Raw genomic sequence first — 17396 nt, forward strand, 5'->3', positions numbered from 1 at the left:
TGACTAGACAGACCTTTGTTGGCAAAGTAATGTCTCTGCTTTTGAATATGTTATCTATGTTTGTCATAACTTTCCTTCCAAGGAGTTAAGTGTCTTTTAATTTCATGGCTGCAGTGATTTTGGAGCCCAAAAAAATAAAGTCTGACACTGTTTCCCCATCTATTTCCCATGAAGTGATGGGATGAGATGCCATGATCTTCGTTTTCTGAATGTTGAGCTTTAAGCCAACTTTTTCACTCTCCTCTTTCACTTTCATCAAGAGGCTTTTTAGTTCCCCTTCACTTTCTGCCATAAGGGTGGTCTCATCTGCATATCTGAGGTTACTGATATTTCTCCCGGCAATCTTGATTCCAGCTTGTTTCTTCTGGCCCAGGGTTTCTCATGATGTACTCTGCATATAAGTTAAATAAGCAGGGTGACAATATACAGCCTTGACATACTCCTTTTCCTATGTGGAACCTGCCTGTTGTTCCATGTGCAGTTCTAACTGTTGCTTCCTGACCTGCAGATAGGTTTCTCAAGAGGCAGCTCAGGTGGTCTGGTATTTCCATCTCTTTCAGAATTTTCCACAGTTTATTGTGATCGACACAGTCAAAGGCTTTGGCACAGTCAATAAAGGAGAAATAGATGTTTTTCTGGAACTCTTGCTTTTTCGATGATCCAGCGGATGTTGGCAATTTGAGTTCTGTTTCCTCTGCCTTTTCTAAAACCAGCTTGAACATCTGGAAATTCACGGTTCACGGATTGCTGAAGCCTGGCTTGGAGAATTTTAAGCATTACTTTACTAGCGTGTGAGATGAGGTTCCAACTATTAAAAAATAATATATTCTAGTTAAAAACTGGTCAGCTGTAGATGCCAGCAGTTCAAGGAGTGAGAACAGTGAGTTGCTTCATGGATTCAGTATTTTAAGATGAAAAGGTATACAGAGATTATACATTAACGTACCTACCAATACAATAAATATGCCCATATTTATCATGCATACCTCTGAAATGTTGAATGTTACTATCCAAATGACCTCCTAGATTATTCAGCTTGCAGTCTGATATATTCCAAAGTAGCTACTAACAGAATTCAAAGGATTTACCTCAGCTGACATTGTTAACTCTAAACTGAAATATTATTGGTTTAAATAAATATAGCAGTAAACAAGGACCTTAATTAACAAATTTAAAATTCTGTTCACAGGTTGTAACTCAGCTCTAGCTCCCTGGGTGTCAAATATGCATCTGTGAATTTTGGAACTCAGTCAAGTCACTAGGTTTAGGGAAAATTCCCACTGAACCAGGAAGCATCCATACAAGCTTGAGTATATTAAAAAATGAAGTTAGGTAAGAGAGGCAACCCTCTGTGAATCCCAAAAGCACTTTAAAAGCACACTGTCCTAACAAGTGAACCATCACTGGAGTCCCGAGGATAATTTTAAATTTAGAAACTTATGTATTTGGGCCATATTGCATCTCTGTTGCTACATGAGCTTTTCTCTAGTTGCTACTGGAGGCACTAGCTGTGGTGCACTGGCTTCTGATTGCTGGCTTCTCTCGTTGTAGAGCGTGGGCTGCAGAGTGCCCATGTTTAGTTTCCCTGCAGCATGTGGGATCTTCCCAGACCAGGGGTCAAACTGCTGTCCCCTGCACTGCAAGGCAGATTCTTAACCACTGAACCACCCGGGAAGCCCTCAAGGATAACTTTAAACAACGAAGGAAATATTAGTGATAGAATAAAAACAAGGGGTGAGGCAGCTAAAAACTTGAAAGGGAACTTCAACTTCGGTTCAACTTCCCATACAAATGTGTCTCAGTTGTCTATCAAAAATAATCCACTAAATATTTTTTTGAGGTTTAGTATATTAAACCAATGAATTACTTTTTTTTATGAGATTAAACCTACAGTTAGTTGCATTCTAACAGTTACAAAAAGGAGTAAAATCCTTCATCTTAGTTTCTGATTCCTCAAAGGGACTCTTTCACTGCTTACCAGTCTTTATGAATACCTTCATAAATACTATTAGCAAATATAATCCCAACTATAGAATATAAAAGCAGTTAAATATTCTATATGAATGGTTCTCAATCCCAGACACTTTAAAATATCCAAGACTTACACATAATTTGAGATGACCCTGAAGAACATGCTTTTAAAGTTTTTCAATGCCACATGGCAATTAAGTCTATGTGACACAACCAAGTGTAGCCCCTGCTCATAGTAACTACAGAAAGCCTGTGAAAGCAGCAACAAATAAAAGACCCAGTGCAGCCAAAAATAAAAATTTAAAAAAAAAAGTTTTTCAGATGATCCTGATGTAATTCACCATTCAGGATTATTATTTTTAGAAATGTTTAAAGGTGAAGACAAGTTTAGGTGAAAAATAAAAGAAAAATCTTTTTTGAAGGAAAAAACACATCAAGGATAATATTATGAATAAATATATAAAAGAATGAGAGTTTCATGATTTGTCTATTCATTTTTGTTTTGGGGATTAATAGAATGTTATGAGATGGCACTAGTGGTAAAGAACTGCCAATGCAGCAGATGAGGGTTCAATCCCTGGGTCTACTAGATCACCTGCAGTAGGGCAAGGCAAACCACTTCAGTCTTCTTGCTTGACAATCCCATGGACAGAGGAGCCTGATGGGCTCACAAACCAGATACAACTTGGTGACTAAACTAGAAACAACAAAGATGATGATGAGATCTATTCCTCATGAAAGTGAAGTCACTCAGTCATATCTGACTCTCTGCAACCCCTTGGACTGTAGCCCCCCAGCCTCCTCCATCCATAGAATTTTCCATGCAATCCACTAGAGTGGGTTGCCATTTCCTTCTCCAGGCTATCTTCCTGACCCAGGGATCGAACTCAGGTTTTCTGCATTGCAGGCAGATCTTTACCATCTGAGCCACCAGGGAATCCTCTCCCCAGTATATTATATATCACAACACACACACACACACAAACCCCACATATTATAATAATTATACTCCTCAGTATATAAACTAAAATAGTTAATTTACTGAATTATTTACTACAAATATATGTATTATTCTATTAATGTCCCCTTACCTGTTGTTTTAATAACTCTTGGTCAACCAGAATCTTAATACAGTAAGTGGCTAATTCTGGAAATAACAATTTGTAAGTTTTACATTGTGTGCTGTTCTGAGCAATGTTATGAAATACTATGCTATCTTGTGCTATCCTGTCAGGAACTCCATCCAATGACAACAACCTGCTGTCAGTATCAACATCAAACCACCATCACAGTTTAAGGATCACCAAAGCAGATGATTTTCCTTATGACAACATCATAAGAAGGCTAACTGAAGCGTAAGACATTCACCTCACTTCTTTTCATGTTACAATTGTTTCATATTATTATTGTTATTAATACCACTCTATTTTAGTATTATTAGCGTACCAGCACAGAAGCCCAATTATTAGTATTACTAACATTAATAAGTATAGTTACTAAGTTAGTAGTAACACTCTTACTGTGCCTATTTTAAAAACTGTCTTTGTTAGAGGTATGTATGTGTAGGAAAAAATGGTATACAGTAAGTTTGGTGACTCAGGCATGGAGGGTGCTTGAAACACATTTCCTATAGACAGGGGTGAATTACTGTATCTACTTTGGGCTGTTTATTGATATGAGTCAAATCATAAAAATCACAAGGACATGGAATACAAATGTTCAAATATTTGTTAAATGGTTGAAGAGATCAACACTTACATTTCCACATGCTCTGACTCAGAAACACTGACCCCAAAGAAATATGGAACAAGAATGGCTCAGAGAACAATGGGAACATTGATCATAATGAAAATATAACCAGACACTGACTGCTTGACCTGTGCTTGAGCTCTTCTCTGTACTTTCCATGTAGTCACTCACATCAGCCTCATAACCCCCTTGTAGAAGTGATGCTATTTTTAATCTGTTTTATAGATAAGGAAACTAAGGCACAGAAAGCTTAATTTCCCCAAAATGACAATCACTGAAGCTAGTTTTTGAACCCAGAGCTCTATTCCTGAAGCTGACTATAATAAGAGTTGTTAATGAGTCTACTCTATGTCTATTTACTCTGATTTTGTCCTGCACACTCATTTAAAGCAAAGCAGATTTTAAAAGCTCACTTTGTAGAAGTGATTTCCACTGGAAAAACAAAGGCAGGATTCTACGGTTTCTTGAAAGAGTACAAATGTTCTATATTGCCCTTTATGTGTCCATATGGACAAATGGAAGCACAGGGTAGAAAACAAAAAAAGATCTTTTTAAGGGACGGGAGGAAGGTAAAGGAAGCATCATCTGAGAAGTAGGTTAAGTCTAACAAACAGTAGCATACAGTGAACTGGAAAAAACAGATGCCCTATGATTTATAATTTAAACTAAAGATGTGTCTGTCCCAAAAGAGAATTCAAGAACTTCAATGTTTTGACCCTCTTTAATTCTGACACAATAAAACAAATTTATTTACCTATCTCCAAATCTGCAAGCTCCTGTTTTACTGTAGAATGGACAATTAGCTCGATCTTTCTCCATTATTCTTATTTCCACAGGTGGTTCTGGGTTATGCCATGTGGCACCACTTTCCAACTGTTGAAAATAACCATGACTTTATTGGTGGTTTTAAAAATCCATCAGAATTAAAGATATAAAGTGTACCTAAAATATTTTGTTTAAAAATAAAAGAATTTCTATAAGAATATACATTTAAGTTGTACTACACAACTGACACTCTACAAACAACTGTCATGAGACAGGGGCTATGTGCCTCTCATGGCTCTTTGGCACTGTCCAACATCAGGTACTGCACTGACTACCAGGAGCTGTCATCTAGGTTTCCCTTCTGTCCATCCATTCTGAAAAGGGTCTAAGAACTTGTTCAGGGAACCACCCCTTTGATTTACTCTGATTCAAATTAAAGCATCCATTTGGGGGTAAAAATGTACGAGGCTGGCTACACATACTTTAAAGACTATAAACAAGTCCAGTCCACGGGGGTGATTTTTGCTTTTGTTCATCAGCTCATTTTTGTTGTTGTATAAATCACAGAGCCTCAGATGTGAATCCCACATTCAGACAGGATCTAAGAAACTTAACCACAAAATTAACATTACTGCAAGTATTGTTTTTAAAGAAGTGTTCTTTGGTCTCAAAATTTTAATGAAAGTTTAAAAAAATACCTCATTTTCAGCCTGTTTCAGCATCTTCTGCACAGCTTCCTACAAATGCAAACATGGGATGAATAAAAATCTGAAAATCCAGTAAGTCACAACTAGTTTCTGTGTAAATTAAGATTTAAAAAACCCTATACATGAAAGGCTTCAGGTTCTTATTTGTCTTCTACAGCACAGATCTTCTGAAAAGCTTTCAAAAGAATATAGGTGGAAAATTTTACATAAATAGAAAAAGGAATAAAGCATTATAGAAGTACTTTTAAAATACCCCTATAAATTTCAGAAACAACAGTTAGTATGTTTACTCATACACACTACATACTAGTTGTTAACATGAGGTTATCTGAGTATTATAAAATACAATGCTAGACACTACATCATAACACTTGATAAAAGCTAAAACTATTACATGAAAAGTGGCACTGCAGATGTATGAGAGACTTCAAACTTTTTAATAAGGAAAAGTAAGTTCTCCAAAACTTCAATACATTTCTAAGTAACTGACATCTGAATATATTTTAATCACATTAGACTTCTCTAATTACATAAAAGAATTATGCAAAATGATTACATAACAGACATAATAAATCTAGATGGCATTTAAGAGTCCTCTATGCTTGACAGGAAATTGTGTCTCAGCTGGTAAGGAATCCACCTGCAATGTGAGAGACTTGGGTTTGATCCCTGGGTTAAGAAGATTCACTGGAGAAGGGAAAGGCTACCCACTCCAGTATTCTGGCCTGGAGAATTTCATGGACTGTATAGTCCATGGGGTCGCACAGAGTCAGACACAACTGAGTGACTTTCACTTTCATTTGGGCTTCCCTGGTGGCTCACAGCATAAAGCATCTGCCTGCAATGTGGGAGACCTGGGTTCGATCCCTAGGTCGGGAAGATCTCCTGGAGAGGGAAATGGGAACCCACTCCAGTATTCTTGCCTGGAGAATCCCACAGACGGAGCAGCCTTGCAGGGTACAGTCCACCGCGTCACAAAGAGTCAGACATGACTGAGCAACTTCACTTCACTTCTTCACTTTATGCTTGACCAGAACATTTGTTGACCTTCTAAGTATCCTAACTCAGTAACTGATGTTGCCATTTTCTTCGCTTACTCTAAAACTCCTGAGAGCATTACTTAGACTCTCACTTTGCCTTCCACACAACTCCCCTCAGTTAACCATGAGATACCCCAGATTTGTGTACTTATCTTTGTAAAGCACAATCCTCATACTGGACATATGTGCTCAATCATATCAGACTCCGTGGGACCCCATGGACTGTAGCATGCCAGACTCCTCCTGTCCATGTGATTTCCCAGGCAAGAATACTGGAGTGGGTTGCCATATCCTCCTCCAGGGGATCTTCCTGCCCAAGGATAAATGCCCAGGTCTCGCACATTGGCACCCTGATTCTTTGTCACTGAGCTACAAGGAAGAGCCTCATACAAATCACAAATACATCATATCCTACTTGAAACAGCAGCCTTATCTTGATTCTACTCTTTTTGGTCACTGTTCCCTACCCCCAATTCTTTAAATAAAAATGATGAACAATTTATTAAGCGTTAAGACAATAAATTTCCATTATACTAACATGAAGTCCGAACTCCTTCGAATCCAGGAGGCTTTAAATGATCTGACACTGTCTAGCCCTCTGACCTGCTGCCTTCCTCTGCCACTCTGTCCTTTGGTCTCTGGGATTTAAAGACCATCACCTCCATTCAACTCCATACCCGAGTCCTTCTCTAACCCGAAACCTTTCCCCCTGAGATCTTTGCACCCAAAAAACAGCTGAAACCACTGGCTTCTCAGAGAAATCTTCCATGATGATTTATCTAAGTATACCATTATTCCCAACACTCTATCACATCATCTTGTTTTATTTCTTTGCAAATTCTGCAAATTCTCTTTCTCAGTAACATCATATAGCTCCCCTATCTAGCAAAGTAACAGCAGGGACTTTATCTTTTTCACTTTGCTTTTCCTCTGATTTTATCCTTTTCATTTCACTTTATCTTTTCACTTTCCTGTTACCATCAACAAGACGACTGTCAACAAGACAACTGTCCAGCATGCAGCAGAATGTATTTCTTAAATCTTCTTAAAATCTATAGTTTGGCCTCTGTATCTCCAGGTTCCACAGTTCAAAATATTTTAGAAAAACCCTACAAATTTCCAAAAAGCAAAACCTGATTGTGCCATGTACTGGCACCTATTTTTGTACCTTTTACACTATACGGGGTATTATAAAAATCTAAAGATGATTTGAAGTATTAGGGATGAGTATACTATATGCTTTCTGCTTAATGTCTTCTATACTTCCTTAAAAAAGAAAAAAATCCATTTAAAAAAGCCGTAACTTTTGTCTGAACCCTGGACAGCTCAAGTGAAAAATGCTCTACAGTTAAAATGAGAATGGATTCTTCTCTATAAACAAATTAAAAAGCTCCAAACATCTTGTCCCCTGAAAATCCAGTGTGTTATACCTCATATCCACTCCAAAAAGTAGTACTCAAAGTGGTTAAAATCTGCACTGGAATTAATGGCCTGAGATACAAAAAACAAAGGTTGTAAAGACTAGTTCTACCCCATTATGACCCAGACACAAGCAAATCCATTTTTCCCACTAAAAGATGGTTAAAACTCAATTTTATGTAATTCAGGATTAGAAATACAACAGGAAAAAAATCTACTTAATTCATTCAAGCAAAGTTGGGCTGTGAGTTTTTCAAATATAGCATTAAGGACAGGAACTCAAATGTATTAAGTCAATTGCTTGAGCTACACATTAATCAAGTAAAGATTTAATAATAGTAACAAAAAAATCCACTAACTCTTAAATATTCAATAACTGCTTTCTTACAATTAAATACTTCTTGGTGGCAGGACATAAGGAATGAAATAAACATGACAAACATACATAAAATGTCTTTAAAATGAGTCAACACACGTGACAGAACCTGAGAATCACATCATTCACTGCAAAGATACAAAGGCTGTCTGCTTCTATGTAAAATTTCATTAGAGCACAGTCACAGCTATATGTTTACACTCTGCCATGGCTGCTTTATAACACATGTAATGGGCTGCACACACTGAAACTTTTACTACTTCTCTTCTAAACAAAAAGTTTCTGGCCATTATAAACTGTGTTTCACACTGGGTAAAGTTGAAGAAAAACATTAAATTAAGATAGTCTTAACTGCTATTGCATGAACATAAAGAAAAACATTTTAAGGAAATTCTCTAGTGTGTGTCTGTACAAATGTGTGTGTATATACACACACACACACATATATATACACATATATATATATACACATATATATGTGTATATATATATGTGTGTGTGTGTGTGTATATATATATATATATATATGACTTATAAACAGCAAACAAGAACTTCCCTTGTGTTCCATTTCTTAGGAATTTGCTTCCCAATGCAGGGAACATCCATCCCTGGTCGAGAAAAATCCCACATGCCACAGGGCAACTAAGCCTGCAACCCGTAACTATGAGCCCAGGCCTTACACTGCAACTGCTGAAACTTGTGTGCTAGAGAGAGAGACTGACCACCACCACAGATACTGAGGCCTTGTAACCTGCTACAGATGGGGCTCTGCAATTAGAGAAGACAATGAAGAACAGCCCCTCCACACCACAACTAGACAGAGCACAAGCTCAGCAATGAAGACCCAATGCACCCAAAAATAAGTAAACCAAAAATAAACAAGTAAATAAAAAACAAAACCTCCAAGCCCTCACATGGCTTACAGCTTCAAATGCATCATATTTATGTTAAATTAACATTTATGTTAAATTGCTTCAGTTGTGTCCAACTCTTTGCAGCCCTACGAACTATAGCTTGCCAGGCTCCTGTCCATGGGATTCTCCAGCAAGAATACTGGAGTAGGGTGCTATTTCTTCCTCCAGGGATCTTCCATGTAATTATCCTCTAATGACAGGAATCACCTCTTCTTCTCTTTTCCCCTGTTGTTTCTGCTCCTCCTCTTCTCTCTCTCTTCTCTGATGTTCTTCCCATTTTTCCTTTAAGTTTGTCTTTAAAGAGAAAAGAGAGATCTAATTTTAAAAACCTTTACCACACAGGAAAAGTAAATTTTAAAAATTAAGTATATATTAGTCAAACAAAGAATCCAGCTTTTTAAAGGTTTTTCTACTGTTATTCTTGTTCAAGACATGGATTTGTTAATGTGAAAAAGTCTTTAATTAGAAGTTACTTTAACTGTTTAGCTAGCTGATTAATCTGACTAAAAGCATACCTCTTGTTCTTCCTCCTGTTTTCTAGCTGTCTCTTCCTTTTCTTTCTTTATTCTGAATTCCTCTTGTGCCTTCTGCTCCCTTAATAACCATTCATCATGTAAGTTTTGCCTATTGATATAATTATGTAATCAAAAGAACTGGCATCATTCTACAAATACACATTTACATTGCATATATTATAGCAAATAAAACATTTGGGGGATGATTAAAATGTAATGAAAGATTAATTTTATACAAAACCTAGAGCAAGTGCGAATAAAGCAAATAACAAGATTCAAACTAAGACTTAGGCTTGCACACTGAGAAGGTATAATCCTTCAACTTCTATGCATTTTTAGAGTGGCAACTGGAGGACTGCAGAACTAGTAAACCTGCTACTTCCCATAAACTTATGTGTTAAGTTGAAACAGTTAAGAGACTCTTGAGTTTTTGTCCCTAGGCTCCTAAATGACTAAAAGAAAAAAAATAAGTCAGACACCAAGCCAGATACTGGATATCAAATTATGAAAATGGCATGAAAATCAAATTGTAACTAATGCTGTGAACCAAACAGACATCAATGATAAATGAGAAAAGTATATGTCATACATATAAGGTAGAACATTAACATCCTTGGTTAGTAATCATTTTTCCTACAATAAATAAATAAATAAAATTTCTATTTTTATTGTGAATCTCAAAATTCTCCAAGCCAGACTTCAGTAATACATGAACCGTGAACTTCCAGATATTCAAGCTGGTTTTAGAAAAGGCAGAGGAACCAGAGATCAAATTGCCAACATCTGCTGAATCACTGAAAAAGCAAGAGAGTTCCAGAAAAACATCTGTTTCTACTTTATTGACTATGCCAAAACCTTTGACTTTGTGGATCACAATAAACTGTGGAAAATTCTGAAGGAGATGGAAATATCAGACCACCTGAGCTGCCTCTTGAGAAACCTATATGTGGTCAGGAAGCGACAGTTATAACTGGACATGAACAACAGACTGGTTCCAAATAGAAAAAGGAGTATGTCACGCCTATGTATTATTTAACTTATATGCAGAATACATCATGAGAAACACTGGGCTAGATGAAGCACAAGCTGGAATCAAAATTACTGGAAGAAATATCAATAATCTCAGATATTCAGGTGACACCACCCTTATGGTAGAATGTGAAGAACTAAAGAGTCTCAATGAAAGTGAAAAAGGAGAGTGAAGAAGCTGGCTTAAAGCTCAACATTCAGAAAACGAAGATCATGGCATCCGGTCCCATCAATTCATGGCAAATAGATGGGGTAACAGTGGAAACAATATCAGACATTATTTTGGGGGGCTCCAAAATCACTGCAGATGGTGACTGCAGCCATGAAATAAAAAGACACTTACTTCTTGGAAAAAAAGTTATGACCAACCTAGATAGCATATTCAAAAGCAGACACACTACTTTCGCAACAAAGGTCCATCTAGTCAAGGCTATGGTTTTTCCAGTGGTCATGTATGGATATGAGAGTTGGAGTATAAAGGAAGCTGAGTGCTAAAGAATTGATGCTTCTGGACTGTGGTGTTGGAGAAGACTCTTGAGAGTCCCTTGGACTGCAAGGAGATCCAACCAGTCCATCCTAAAGCAGATAGTCCTGGGTGTTCATTGGAAGGACTGATGTTGAAGCTGAAACTCCAAAACTCTGGCCACCTGATATGAAGAACTGACTCACTGGAAAAGACCCTGATGCTGGAAAAGACTGAAGGCAAGAGAGAAAGGGGACCACAGAGGATGAGATGGTTGGATGGCATCACTGACTCAATGGACATGAATCTGAGCAAGCTCCAGGAGTTGGTGATGGACAGGGAGGCCTGGCGTGCTGCAGCTCATGGAGTCGCAAAGAGCTGGACACGACTGAGAGACTTAACTGAATTGAACTGAACTGAACTGAACTAAACATATGGGAAAAATGGGCACTTTTTTTCAATGCTGGAGAAACTACTAACACAGAGCCCCTTTTTCTCCAATTATGTACATATTGTTTGATCACAGGCATTTCTAGGCATTTTCCCAGCAAATAATAAAGAAATTATGAAAATTATATAAGCATAGATGCTACCTTAAAGGTCTGTATAATAATTAAAGGGTAATCTTCTTTTTAAGGTACTATGATCTTAATGTACATCAGTAGAGAACAATACACAGGTTAAGTATGCTATATCTATACAATGAACAGCATGTTGGTTTTAAAATGGGTGGATTAGACTTCTGATTGATACTGAAAGATATGTATTACATAACAAGCAAAATATGTAAAGATATGTGTAAATATGTTTGTACTCAGACATTTGCATTCAACTCTTTGTAACAAAGGGTCTCTATGAGTATGAGGTTATTTATTGATGCTATTTCACTTCTTATCTTCTTGTTTGAATTAGTTGTTCTTTTGCATAGAAAATGAATCAATAAAAGCAGTGAAAAATACTTTGCTTAAAAATTTTTTATACAGGTTTCATGAGAGGGAGTTTCAAAAGGGAGGGGATATATGTATACCTATAGGTGATTCATGTTGAGGTTTGAAAGAAAACAGCAGAATTCTGTAAAGCAATTATCCTTCAATAAAAAATAATTTTTAAAAGTAAAAAAATGTTACACAGGTTTTAAAAATACCATATATTATTTAAAGATACCATATACATTAAACAGAAAGATATGATTATTATTAATTTGTAACTAAATAAGAAAACCCCATTAGGAGAAAATAAATATGTCCTATGTTAGTAATTTAAATAAGCAATAAACACATTAAAAACATTTAATGAAACAAATTATATAATAAGTCTTTCATTTAACAGATGAGGAAAATGGAACAAAAAGATTAAATCCAATATATAAATAAATGCAAAGAATCACCTGTAGGACTCTGCATTAGACTTCACAACCTATGTCACACTGACAATTGAAACAAAGGCAAGTTCTCACCTTTAAAATGATTTCTCTTGGCTTGCCCTTATATTTATGTTTTTGAAAAAATAATGTGGCATATCTTCCCTTCTCTGAAAACTAGAACTCCAGACTTTATTCGTGCAGAAGTCTTAAATTTATAGCAAAATTAAGGGGAAAATACAGAATTCCCTCTCATACACCCTTTACTCCATAAATGTATATCATCCTATCAGAGATGTACATATTTTTATAAAGAAAAATCTGTATTAATAAAGTCTTTATCATTTCAAGTAAAATAACTGAATACACTTCAAGTTTTTAAATCAGTGCTGACCTCTCTAACTCCAACAGCTTCTCTTCTTTTAACTGTTTTTCAATAATAGCAGGATCCTCCTCTTCTTTTTTTGACAGTCCTGAAGGAATTTAAATGTTTATTAAACTGAATACAAATAATAATATGGTCAATAATGCAGGAAAATCTTTAAACATGAAAATTTTTAATGTTTACAATAATGGCATACACCAGTCTTTCTAAACTTGCTAATAATAAAGGCTTTAGAGAGCAAAGTTTTGGACAACTGAAGCATCAGAAAATTAATGTGAATAGTGGCTAACACACTGTATTTTTTTTTTTAATCCATGGCTCAGAATACTCAAAAAGGTGTTGGGAGAATGGGATGGAACACAGACATTCACAAAAGAAAGCAACTAAAATATTCAGAAATCATTTTTTAAACACTCACTACAAAAACGTATTTAGATAAACAACCAAAAGCACTGGAAGAAGTTATTAGGCACAGGATGTTTATATTATCCTAATGCCATGAAATTAAAAGATGCTTACTCCTTGGAAGGAAAGTTATGACAAACATAGATAGCACATTCAAAAGCAGAGACATTACTTTGCCAACAAAGGCTATGGTTTTTCAACTGGTCATGTATGGATATGAGAGCTGGACTGTGAAGAAAGCTGAGCACCGAAGAATTGATGCTTTTGAACTATGGTGTTGGAGAAGACTTTTGAGAGTCCCTTGGACTGCAAGGAGATCCAACCAATCTATTCTAAAGGAAATCAGTCCTGGTTGCTCCCTGGAAGGACTGATGCTAAAGCTGAAACCCCAGGACTTTGGCCACCTCATGCAAAGTGTTGACTCACTGGAAAAGACCCTGATGCTGGGAGGGATCTGGAGGCAGGAGCAGAAGGGGACGACAGAAGATGAGACAGCTAGATGGCATCACTGACTCGATGGACATGAGTCTGAGTAAACTCCAGGAGTTGGTGACGGACAGGGAGGCCTGGCATGCTGCGATTCATGGGATCGCAGAGAGTTGGACACGACTGAGCGACTGAACTGAACTAGTACCATCTTGTATCATCCCAGGGACAAGTATTTAACTTAAAGGGGAAAAATGTACTGTTACATTGGTGCAATGTAACAAGCAACACCTCTGTGTTACACATGAATTTACAAAGAGATGTACGTATCTAGACCACAGGATTTCATCTGTAGCTCCCCTCTTCTGCTTGCTCATTCATATCTCACACAGCAACTAAAAAGTCATTAAGTCCAGAGTCTCATCTAAGTATCTGCAAATTTAAGAATGTTGCATGCCATTCCAATAAACAATGAATGTTGCTCACCGTCTAATCAGTGGCTAGTGCAGCTGCCCCCACAGTCAACCCACTGTGTACCCTAGATAATTAAGGTCCATATCTAAGGGAAAATTTCAATGAGCCCTGCTAACTAAAAGCTGTCACTTATGCAAAGTTCATGCAGTGAAAAAAGACAACAATATTTTAGTTGACAATTGAAGAACGTCACTGGCCACCTGCTTCTACGAGGACTGCATCACTACCCACTGCAATGACTGACTTTCAACACCCATGGAAAAGACTTTAGGATGCAAAGCAGAGATAACAGGTATGGTTTTTCTAGTAGTCACATAACGATGTGAGAGTTGGACCACAAAAAGCTGAGCAATGAGAAACTGATGCTTTTGAACTGCGGAGCTGGATTAGACTATTGAGAACATTTCACTGGCATGTCAGACCTAAAGGAAATCAACTGAGAATATTCATTGGAAGGACTGGTGCTGAAGATAAATCTCCAATACTTTGGCCTCCAGATGGGAAAGAGCTGACTCACTGGAAAAGACCCTGATGCTGGGAAAGACTGAAGGTAAAAGGGCCGGAAAAGGATGAAATGGTTAGATGGAAACAACACCTTTATGGACATGAGTTTCAGCACAACCTGGGAGACAGCAAAGGACAGGGCAGCCTAGTATATGGCACTCCATGGGGTCACAAACAGTCAGACACAACTTACTGACTAAATGAAACAAATGTTGTGGGGACAAGGGTGAGTGAACAAGTTTTCAGATGGCTAGATGTTTTCAGGAGAAGTTTTTATGAGCCCAATTCTTCTGTCTTCTCATATCTAAAGACCAGAATCTAGGGATTCCCTGGTAGTTCAGACATTCCCTGGTAGTTCAGACAGTAAAGAATCTGTCTGCAATGCAGGAGACCCAGGTTCCATCTCTGGCTCAGGAAGCGCCACTGAAGAAGAAAATGGAAACCCACTCCAGTATCCTTGCCTGGAGAATTCCACAGACAGCAGAGCCTGGAAGGCTACAGTCCATGGGGTAACGAAGAGTCAGACATGACTGAGTCTAACATTTTCACTTTTCACTGTCCAATGGGGAGAACACAAAGGATCTGGCCTAATCTTTTAAGGAGAGTATTATGTATCCAGTATCTCAAGAGAACCTTAGAACTAACCTATAGATTGAGAGTGAGGCCAAGAAATATTATCCGAACAGTGGAAGAATGATTCTGAGGACATTTTATAAATTATGGGAGCTGCCCTTTCATCACAAACCCAATGTGTTAGGCCAGAAGGATTTAACTGTATCAAAGGAGGCTCTTCAGTGAAAAGATTCTGCTAAAGCAACAGCACAACCTGAACACAGTTTCTTCTGAGCCCAATTTCTTGCATCTTGTCATACTGAAGAGGCAAAGTAAAAATTTTACATAACATCCTGCTCGTTCTGCCTCTATAACTCAGCTTGCTCCTTGCTAAGTCTGGATGATGTAGGTCACACAGTCTCAGAAAATGGGGACTTCATAGGGAATACTAGAAACTGGAGCTTATCTCACTCAGCCTTGTCCTGTTCTTTGCAATTGTCCAGCCCCTGCAAAGCTGCTTAATCATGTCTATCCAGGTCAGACATCCCCCTCCTCATCTTGATAGCTGTTCCCGTGCATGCAAAACCCCTTAGTTTAAACCAGCCTATTAACAGCTAGTGTTGCCCACCATAGTCTGTCTATAAAACCTCTATAACACCTTTGTTCAGGGCTCAGAGCTTACAGTGTTAACTCCTCTGGGCCAACCAGCATAAAACCTGAGTTCTTCAACTCTCTGTGCGTGGTGCTTGGGTTTCTTGATTACTGGTTTCTGCAACAATATCTAATGAGTATCTGCTCCTCACGACTAGTTGTAAACTTCTATCAAAATGGATGTCCCCTTCACTAAAGTCATATACCCTCCCTCTGTAGAGCAGTTCCGTGGAGAGATCTTGAGAGAGTGTCTCCCAGAGTACAGTACTTATTTGCCCCAAATAAGACTGAACTCATTGCTGTCCTACTGTCTTTCTTTCCCCAGTTGATGTCCCAAATTCTTGCATATTCCCAAACACAAAAAAGCACTAAAATGATTAACTTTAGACATCTGCTTTCATAAATTTTTGTAATTTAGACATCTGCTTCTTTGCAACCCTGTGGACTACACATGGACTACCAGTCCACAGAATTCTCCAGGCCAGAATACTGGAGTGGGTAGCCATTCCCTACTCCAGGGAAATCTTCCCAACCCAAGGATCAAACCCAGGTATCCCACATTGAAGGCGGATTCTTTAGCAGCTGAGCCATCAGGGAAGCCCAAGAATATTGGAGTGCGTAGCCTATCCCTTCTCCAGTGGATCTTCCAGACCCAAAGATCAAACCCAGGTATCCCGCATTGAAGGTGGATTCTTTACCAGCTGAGCCAACAGGGAAGCCCAAGAATACTGGAATGGGTAGCCTAACCCTTCTCCAGTGGATCTTCCCAGCCCAGGGATCGAACTGGAGTCTCCTGTATTGCAGACAAATTCTTTACCAGCTGAGCTACCAAGGAAGAGCTCCTATAATTAAAAACAACATTTTGAATTTTAACTGTATTTTTCTTTCTTCCCAGAGAAAACTCTACATATTCTGTATTCTTCCTTAACTCACTTTCTTCAACGAGATCTAAGATATTGTATTCTAGGTTACAATCCTCAGTAAGGTCCTCTGATAAAACTTAACTGCAAACTTTTAGGTCATATGCTTTCTTCACTTGACATATCTAAGTTAGTTATGGCTAAGTCACAAGGTACGAGTCATTTAATCCATGTTCCTCTCCAGTTATAAATCTATTATACCAAACAAGTCATGTACTTCTGAAATACAATGGTGGGACAGGTACAAGTTCCACATTCCAGTTACAAAAGAGAAGTTAGAGGTAACAGTTCAGTTCAGTCACTCAGTCATATCCAACTCTGCAGTCCCATGGATTACACCACAAAAGGCTTCCCTGTTTATCATCAACTCCCAGACTCTGATCAAACTCAAGTATATTGAGATGGTGGTGCTATCCAACTATCTCATCCTCTGTCATCCACTTATCCTCCTGCCTTTAATGTTGCCCAGCATCAGGGTCTTTTACAGTGAGTCAGTTCACATCAGGTGGCCAAAGTATTGGAGTTTCAGCTTCAGTATCAGTCTTTCCAATGAATATTCAGGACTGATTTCCTTTAGGATTGATTGGTTTGATCTCCCTGCAGTCCAAGTGACTCTCAAGAGTCTTCTCCAACACCACAGTTCAAAAGCATGACTTCTTCGGTGCTCAGTTTTCTTTATGGTCCAACTCTCACATACATACATGACTATTGGAAAAAGACGGACCATTGTCAGGAAAGTAACATCTCTGTTTTTTTATATACTGTCTAGGC

General features: G+C 37.9%; 1 protein-coding gene across 1 annotated transcript in view; it reads right to left on the reverse strand.

Moving 5' to 3' along the window:
• Positions 1-17396, reverse strand: part of LOC128071020 (U2 small nuclear ribonucleoprotein auxiliary factor 35 kDa subunit-related protein 2-like) — a 41844-nt gene that overhangs the window by 9512 nt on the left and 14936 nt on the right. Inside the window, exons 2-6 of the mRNA XM_052664016.1 lie at positions 12703-12781; positions 9457-9565; positions 9149-9235; positions 5184-5222; positions 4475-4593 (exon numbers count right to left, since the gene is read on the reverse strand). Coding sequence (XP_052519976.1) covers positions 4475-4593; positions 5184-5222; positions 9149-9235; positions 9457-9565; positions 12703-12781 — 433 coding nt within the window. The remainder of the gene's footprint in view (positions 1-4474; positions 4594-5183; positions 5223-9148; positions 9236-9456; positions 9566-12702; positions 12782-17396) is intronic.

This window comes from Budorcas taxicolor, chromosome Y, assembly GCF_023091745.1.
Source record: "Budorcas taxicolor isolate Tak-1 chromosome Y, Takin1.1, whole genome shotgun sequence".
In the NCBI taxonomy this organism is placed as follows: domain Eukaryota; kingdom Metazoa; phylum Chordata; class Mammalia; order Artiodactyla; family Bovidae; genus Budorcas; species Budorcas taxicolor.